The sequence below is a fragment of the Myodes glareolus genome, chromosome 12 (genome assembly GCF_982192425.1).
Source record: "Myodes glareolus chromosome 12, mMyoGla1.1, whole genome shotgun sequence".
In the NCBI taxonomy this organism is placed as follows: domain Eukaryota; kingdom Metazoa; phylum Chordata; class Mammalia; order Rodentia; family Cricetidae; genus Myodes; species Myodes glareolus.
Window position 1 is genome coordinate 45814603 of NC_142037.1, and position 8467 is coordinate 45823069.

The window sequence follows — 8467 nt, forward strand, 5'->3', positions numbered from 1 at the left end:
TTCAAATAGCACAGAGAGGCTAATTTTTAGTAAGTTGTCAAAAGGAAAGGTGACAGTCCATTTAGCAGTCAGCCAGTTGCTAATTAGTATCCAAGTAACATGCATCAAAATTTGAGCACTCCAATTGAACACTTTGAAAGATAAACATTCTACTAATTTAACTTTGCTGTAGGTTGAGCTCGATTGAATTCTTTTTCCGCAATATGATCTCTGTTCCAGTAATTTCCAACACTGTGACTTAACCCAGAGCTCTAATGTTTATTCAAGAATTCCATTTTTTTCATCTCTGATTGACTGCTATGAGACTGTAAGACAGTAGGTCACCACATTCTGACACTGGAATTAAGAGACTGTCTCGTGCCAGTTTGAAACTCCGCAATTTTAAAAAGCATGATAGGAAGATAGAGGATGTCATATGTATAAGAAATATGTGACTATTCAAGAAGGGCATTTTGAATGTGGCAGCTTGTCATCAGGCCCTGAACTTGGACATTCAGCGAGGAATGGACCTGTCATTGAACATAGCTCACCATGATTTCTGCATAATCATGCATCCAGGGATACTGCTTTATTCTGAGTATTGAATTAATACATTTTCTACAAATCTGTCCATTCAAAAGAAAGAAATAAGGGAAGAGGGACATGGACAGCTATCTGGATGATCTATATAGAGGTAAAAGAATCATAGGTAGATAGACACTTTTATAGATTTTAAAGGACCTACTACTAGCTACTTTATATACACTATAAATAGCAATAATGTTACCCACATGTGACTTATACACCTGAAGCCTGGGTTACTGCAATATATTTTGCTCCAGAACTGCATAACTTTTCCACTATCTCGTACCAAACCATCTAATTCTTAGAAGAAACTCAAAAGGACTCATGAAGTCTTGGGAGAAAATAGAGTTGTGCTTTTTTTTTTTAAAGATAGATAAAATAGGTCAAAGTATCTTCTAAAAGCATTGAGTTGGAACTGTTCAAGTTTTTCGAGAAAGATATAAAAAGGTACAGACTGAACAAGCTCTAATGAGGTCAAAATAACTACATAACTACTCTGGCTTGCCAGCAACATCATGCTTTCTCTGGACAAAGTGCATCATTCTCTTGCAGCCCAGGTCTTTTGTGACACCGTAATTGTAGCAACATGGAAGACAAGGGTGAGAATTCAGGGCTTTCTGGAACCTTTAAAAAAAAGTGGCTATTTTCAAAGAATTAAATTGAATTTCTTAAGCCCCTATGGGTGCTGGGATAAACACATGGGGAAGGAGGATGTATAAGATGACGGAGGCAAAAGCATGTACACTGAGAAAAGAAAACTTTGTGTATCAGTCAGTTCCTTTTCTATGAATTCAGCTTCTGGATAGCTTTGAAAGGAAGGATATAGAATCTCGGAGACATCTGAATTTAATCATACACACCTGAAGGCTTTCTTTCCCAGTCCTTGTTTTCTTCAGCAAAGATTCCCTGCTTGAGAATGAGGAGACCTGGATTCTGCTGTACTCTGAAGACACTGAATAAACTCCCCTGCCCCACTCCCCGGGCTTGTGCCTTGAGTCTACTTAATAAATGGTTCTCAAATGTATTATTTCCATTCAGTTCTAAATGGACACAATCTGCGACCCTTATTTCTTATCAGAATTTTCTCTTTCACAGAAGAGGACGGTGCAGTGCACCAACATGGCTGTCCTGCATAACAGATCCTCAGTGACAATCAAACCCTTGCAGTGAATGAGTGACAACCTTCATAAGACTTCAATTACCTTTGATGAGTTTCCAATTTATAGGCTTATCACAGCTCATTACAAGACAGATTCCAAAGAAATATTTATTGATTTCTGATTCTATTTTTTTAAAAAAACATTTATTTTTTGAGATTATAATATAATTACATTATTTTTCCTTCTCTTTCCTCTCTCCAAATACTCCTATTAACCCCCCACTCTCATTAAAATTTATTCATCTTTTAATTGTTTTCAAATAAATGTCATATAAATGTGTTTATATGTATATATATATATATTTAGGAAAACATATATTCTTCAATACCAAAGTATACTCTCCTCAGTTCATATAATATTACTTGCATGTATTTGCATGTACATGTTTCAGGGCTGACCATTTGGTAAGAATAACCAATTTGTGTGCTCTTCTCTCTCTACCACACAGCATTCTTCAATTACTTGTAGGGTTTTTTTCTTTGTATAGGTTTGAGGACTCCTCAACTTTTCCCTGCCCACATTGTCATATCTATTGGTGTCACCATTCTTGTTCAGGTCATGTTTAGGCAACAACATTGGTGAGATTTCATGGCTAAAGCTTCTCTGACATTCCTAGTAGATACAATTTCTTAGAAAACTTCTGGTGCCTCTGGCTTTTATTGTCTTTCTGCCTCCCTCTTCTGCCGTGATCCCTGAGTCTTTGGTGCCAGGTATGTTGCATAAGTATTGACTTGGACTGTGCTTCACACCTTTTCATTTTGATAAGTTGTGGGTTGTTTCTTTTTTTTGGCAGTATGTGCTATTATGCAGAGAAGTCTTCTGTGTGAGTGGTTAAAACTACATTTATCTGTAGGTGGAATTTTCTGTCCCATTAGCAGTTCTTGAATCATAACATGGAGATTTATTATTAATTATGAAAGCTCAGCCCATAACTTATGCTTTTCTCAGTAGCTCTTGTAACTTAAATTAGCCCATTTCTATTCATCTATATGATGTCACATGACTTGTGGCGTTTACCAGTCATCCTGTCTTGCTATCTGTCTGTATGACTGGAGACTCCAACTTTGTTCTTCCAAGTGTTACTTCTGCCCTGAAATTCCTGCCATGCTAATGACCATTTGACATTTTATTAAACCAATCAAAGTGACACATGTTCACCGTGTACAAAAAGATTGTCCACATCATTAACTCCTTTTGTTTAATTAAAAAGGAAATGTTTTTAACTCTTACATAGTAAAACTATGTCCAATAAGAACAATTATCAGATATTGTCTAACCTGAAAGGAAAAGTGTTGACTTTAACAAATGAAAGTATATACAATAAGAACAATCATAGAGAAATAATCAATTCACAATGTCTAATTCATCTGTAATTTGCTTATTTGGAGAAATTATTCCATTATCAATCTTTCTTGAAAAATTTGAAGTTTTGTACCTAATTTACTTTTTATCATGACTAAGAAAAACTATGGCTATCAACTTCATTAAAGATCCCAGAAGGATATACTTGAATCAACAGGATGTGCAGTTTAAGCTACTTTGAAACTTACAGAAATAACAGAGAAATCTGGCTGCCTGGACAGTCATTTAATGTTCCTCTGCAACATTGGGGTACCCAATCTTTGGCCTATAAGCCTAGAATACCTGCTGACATTTCTGTTAACCAGGAATTTTGAAAGATTGTTTTTCCTTTTCTTGGCAAAGTTTAACAGTCTTTTTTCTTTGTGTCATGCTTATTTAGTTTGTACAAGATACTGTGAACACTCAAGACAAGAGCTGTTCCTTCTCCAAATGGCTAATATTGCCCTATTGAAAGCAAATTCTATATGGAGTTTCTCAATATCCATCTTCTTCTCTGAAGTAAATTGGTACTGCCAAGGACAGACATGTCGCATTGTCATAAAAATCCCCATGTTAACAAAATGTTTTAAATGCCATATTCTGTAGATCTCTAAAGTATTGGAAAAACATTAATCTATCTAAAATATATCTGTTTAATCTTGAAAACATATGTAATGTCACTATAAGTTTTATTGTTATAGATGACTAAATACGAATCTACATTTCTTTTTTATTGATTTTTATTGAGTTCTACATTATTCTCTCTGCTCCACTCCCGACTTCTCCCCTACCTACTTCTACCTTCCACCAAGGTCCCCATGTTCCCAATTTACTCAGGATATCTTTCTTGTTTTTTTCTACTTCCCATATAGATTAGATTTATGTATGTCTCTCTTAGTGTCCTCATTGGTGTCTAAGTTCTCTGGGATTGTGCTTTGTAGGCTGGTTTACTTTGCTTTATGTTTGAAAACCACCTATGAGTGAGTACATGTGATAATTGTCTTTTTGTGTCTGGGTTACCTCACTCAAAATAATGTGTTCTAGCTCCATCCATTTTCCTGCAAAATTCAAGTTGTCATTATTTTTCTTCTGTGTAGTACTCCATTGTGTAAATGGACCACATTTTCCTCATCCATTCTTTGTTCAAGGGGCATTTAGGTTGTTTCCAGGTTTAGGGTATGAGAAACAATGCTGCTATGAACATAGTTGAGCACATGTTCTTGTAGCACAATTGAGCATCCTTTGAATATATACCCAAAAGTGGTCTTATTGGGTCTTGAGGAAGGTTGTTTTCTAATTTTCTGAGAAATCACCACACTGACATCCAAAGGGGCTGTACCAGCTTGCATTCCTACCAGCAATACAGAAGCTTTTCCTTTTTCCCCGCAACCTCTCCAGCATCATCAGTGTTTGTGATCTTGGCCATTCTTATAGGTGTAAGATGGAATCTCAAGATGGATTGGCATTTCTCTGATGACTAAGGATGGTAAACATTTCCTTAAGTATCTCTCACCATTTTATTTTATTTTTTTTAATACAAAATATACAGCTTTAATAAATAGAAGAAAGGAAACTTCCAAAAACCAGGGTTCCAGCGATCCAGGAACGCAGAGGGCAAAAAGAGAGAAGGAGGCAAGCACACCTGGATCTTTTATTTGTTTTGTGTGGCCCCAGGGGGACACACCCTAAGCAGAATGTGATTGGCTGAAGTTCCCCATCACACGTTCGTCCCTTGAATGGAGTATAACATGCAGGAATAGCTTTGAAACCAAAGGGATCGGGTTCGAAATCCACTTGTACAATGAGATAGTCAGCCTGCTTTTCCCAAGCAGCAACTTCATACAAAAGCGTAATTATACCACCCGACCTGCATGAGCTACGAAACTCCTGCACAGTGTCCCAGGAGGCGGACTTTGCTGTTGTGCTGTTTTCTCCTGAGACAGAATCTCGCTATGTAGCACAAGCTGTCTTGACTTTACTATACAGACAAGACTGACACCGGACTTATGATCTCCTGTCTCTGCCTTCTGAGTGCTGGAGTTACAGGCAAGTGCCTAACATTTTCCAGTACTCTCTCAGAACTATACACAAGGCTTTGGGACTTCATCCCGGCAACTCTGTTCCTTTAACTCAGTCTTGGGATGGATTTCTTCCCCTCACCTCGTCTTCCTTGTCTCCAGCAGCTGAGGCTAGAAGGATACTCACGGCCCTCTGAGGCTGGTCAGTGAGAAGGGAAGATTTTCAGGACTTTAGTACTCCGGGAACCATCCCTCCTCCACTCTCCAGAGTGCAGACACAGGTACGTAACAATTGTGCCTACAGCCAGCCTCACACAAATCTTCATTCAGAAAATAACACATTATTTTACAATAGTTCAGGAAAGTCCTTGGGAGGTTGTGATTAAAATGAAATCACCATAGAACATAGAGCTGATCGGTGAGCCCATCAGTCCTCTCTCTTCAGGTGATGAGCACAGAAGGGAAGACATGATGTTGGCAATGAGAAAGCCGGCGGCTAGCAAGGGGGGCACAGGCACAGTGGTGTCACTCGTGACCACTGCACTCAGGTCTGGATCAGGTGCTTTGTCTTCTCTTCCCGTTGCCTCAGTCCTGTTCACAGAGCCGGGTGACAATGGCATTGAAGACAGAATAACTTACAACCACGAGCCATAACTCAGGGGTTCTTGAGGCTAGAAGTTGTGATGATCCGGCTCCCAAGTGGCTTCAGGAAATCCCCCCTCCCTGCCCCAGTGGAGGGACATCCAGAAAACAGGATACACCAGGCCTTGCCTTCTAATCTGTCCTCACAGCCACCTCTTTCGTTATGGGAACTTTCCAAGGAGATACGGAAGGGTTGGAAGATTGTTCTAAAAACTACAATTCTGACATTAGAGATGAAGGAATTACAAGTTCTGAGAGCTGTGGTTGAAGGAGAACTTTATATATGACCTGTGAAACACAGGATGAGGAGGACATGAATTGTCAGGAAGTATATGGTTGCCAGTAGTGGCACTCGGGACCGGGAACGGCAGAGTGAACGCAGAACCCGCTTCCATCCAGCACCACTCTGGGTCCTTTGGCAGCTGCTGCCCGGGATGTCCATCCACACTGATGTCTCCTGAGTGCCACAGGCACCAAGAGGAGTCCAGGCCAGATCCCGTTCACTCTGCCCCAGCCGTCTGATCTGCTCCTCGGCCAAGGAGAGTGCGTTCTGAATGGCCAATCTTTGCTCTTGCTCTTCTTTCAGTAGCTTCCTTAACGCACTCACGTCTTGGTTAATGGTGCAGAGCTGCTGCTGGACCTCAGACAATCTTGGCCGTGGCTCCCCTGTGGCCTCCGGATTCCTCTCTCTCTTTGGATTCATTTCCTGGGGCGCTCCTGGAATAGCTACATTTGGTGGCTCCGCCTGCAGCTCCTGCACCTGCTTCTCCAGGACAGCACAGTGCTTGACGAGGTCACTGGAGTATTGCTGGCTCTCACGGAGACTCTGGCTGGCATTGCTGAGCTGGATGGAGAGGATCTTCTTCTCCAGCAGCTGAGAGAACTGTCTCTGGTTCTGTGTGGAGAGACTCTGGGTTTGGGAGGAAGACCTCAGGAGACTATGCAGATGCCTGAGCTGCTGATCTTTGTCTGCAATGGCCATAATGTACTGCTCCTTCATCTGCTTCTCACGAAGTTCCCAGGTGTTCTTTTCCATTCTGAGCTGATGTAGCTCATGTTGCCAGGCCAGGCTTTCCCGCTAAGTTCCTCCATCACCTGCATGGGTTTTGTCTGCTCTTGATACTCCTGGAGCTGAGCCTTCAGTGGCCGTAGCTCAGTGACCTCCTGATTCCTCAGTAAGTACTGCTGCTGCAGGGTCTTCCGTTCATTCAGCAAACTTAGTCTGATCTCTTCTTTGGTTTGAATGGCATCACCAAACTTTCGCTCCCATTTCTTGGCTTCCTCAATCACCCTGTCACGGTCATCCTGGAGGGATGACATGCTCTTAGAAAAGGCTGCGAGCTGAGCCACAGTGCTGGCCAGGCTCTCCTGTAGCTGTTTCATTGCTTTGTCTTTCTGGGACAGGGTGACCTGGATCTCTGCAAGCGTGTCTTCCATGCGGACCTTTTCTCCGTGCAAAGCATCCAGTTTCTCTTGCATGTTCTTCTTCTCGTCCAGGTGTTTTTCTTCCACTTTCTTCAGTCTTCGCACCAGATCTTCATCTTTCTGTTTCATCTGGCTTCTGACAGCTTCTTTGTTTGACTGAAGTTCCTTTTTCAGTCAGAGGTTGTCGGCTTGCACCCTCGCGGCTTCGCCTTGCGTGTCATCTAGCAGCACTTTGAAGCTAGCTAGTTCCTCTTGTGCCTTTTCGCGATGATCAACTGCTCGCACCAGATTTCCTTTGGTCATGTCCAGATCCTTTTGGGATTCAGTCTGAACAAGCTCGAAGGCCTTAACTGTCTTCTCCAGAGTGCTGATCCTCTCCTGGTACCTAATGCAGTCCTTCTGCAGCTGCTTTACCTCGAGCTGTTTTTCTTTCAGCAGCTCCTGGAGCTCCTTAGCATGGCTTTTATTGCCAGGTCCTTTGTGGGCACCTTGTATCTTCTCTAAATACTCCTTCTGTATTTCTGACTCCACATTGGTTTTCTCCTTAACCAACTGCTGCTTTTCTTCTTCTAAGTCACTCATGCACTTTTTAAGGTTCTGCAACTCAGATTCTAGTTGCTCGTTTTTAATTTGGGCATCTGTAACATCCTTGCAATAATGCCAAATGCTTCGATTAAGTTCTGCCAGTTGATTCATTAACCTTCTCTCTAAGTCCTCTTTTTGTTCTTCTGCCATCACTTTCAGCTTGGTAACTCGGGAAATTTCTTGAATCTGCTGGTTTAACGTTTTTATTTTCGTGATTTCTTCCTCAAGTAGTTTCAGTTCGCTATCCTTGGCTGATATTTGACTCAGGAGGGCATTTTTATCATTTTGTAGAGTCTGGCTAAGCTCCCTGTCACTCTGTTTCTCCATCTCTAACTCAGTGATTCTTCCCTTGAGTTGCTCAAGCTGCTGGAGGTAGTCACTGATGTCATCAAACTCCTTGGAAAGGGTTCTTTTAATTTATTCCTTATTTATTTATTTAAAGAATTTCCACTTCCTCCCCTCCTCCCAATACCCTCCCGCTCTCCCCCACTCCCTATCCTTCTCCCTCATCAATCCCAAGAGCAGTCAGGGTTTCCTGCCCTGTGGGATTCCTCCCCCCTCCCTCCAGGTCCAGAAAGGTGAGCATCCAAAAAGATCAGGATCCCAAAAAGCCAGTCCATGCAGACGAAACAAGACCCAGTGCCATTGTCAATGGCTTCTCAGTCAGCCCCCATGTCAGCCACATTCAGAGAATCCAGTTTGTTCACATGCTCATTCAGTCCCACTCCAGCT

General features: G+C 41.7%; 1 protein-coding gene and 1 pseudogene across 1 annotated transcript; both read right to left on the reverse strand.

Moving 5' to 3' along the window:
- Positions 1-6002: 6002 nt before the first annotated feature.
- Positions 6003-6689, reverse strand: LOC148120261 (golgin subfamily B member 1-like). Its single transcript, XM_087911858.1, has one exon. It carries the CDS (start codon positions 6426-6428, stop codon positions 6003-6005), a length of 426 nt encoding a protein of 141 aa, XP_087767984.1. The 5' UTR covers positions 6429-6689.
- A 32-nt stretch (positions 6690-6721) lies between these two features.
- LOC148120262 (golgin subfamily B member 1 pseudogene) lies at positions 6722-8062 on the reverse strand (annotated as a pseudogene).
- Between the last annotated feature and the right edge of the window lie 405 nt (positions 8063-8467).

Bases quoted from the DNA above. Each gene is read 5' to 3' on its own strand.
- LOC148120261 (XM_087911858.1), bottom strand. From the start codon at position 6,428: ATGAATCCAAAGAGAGAGAGGAATCCGGAGGCCACAGGGGAGCCACGG.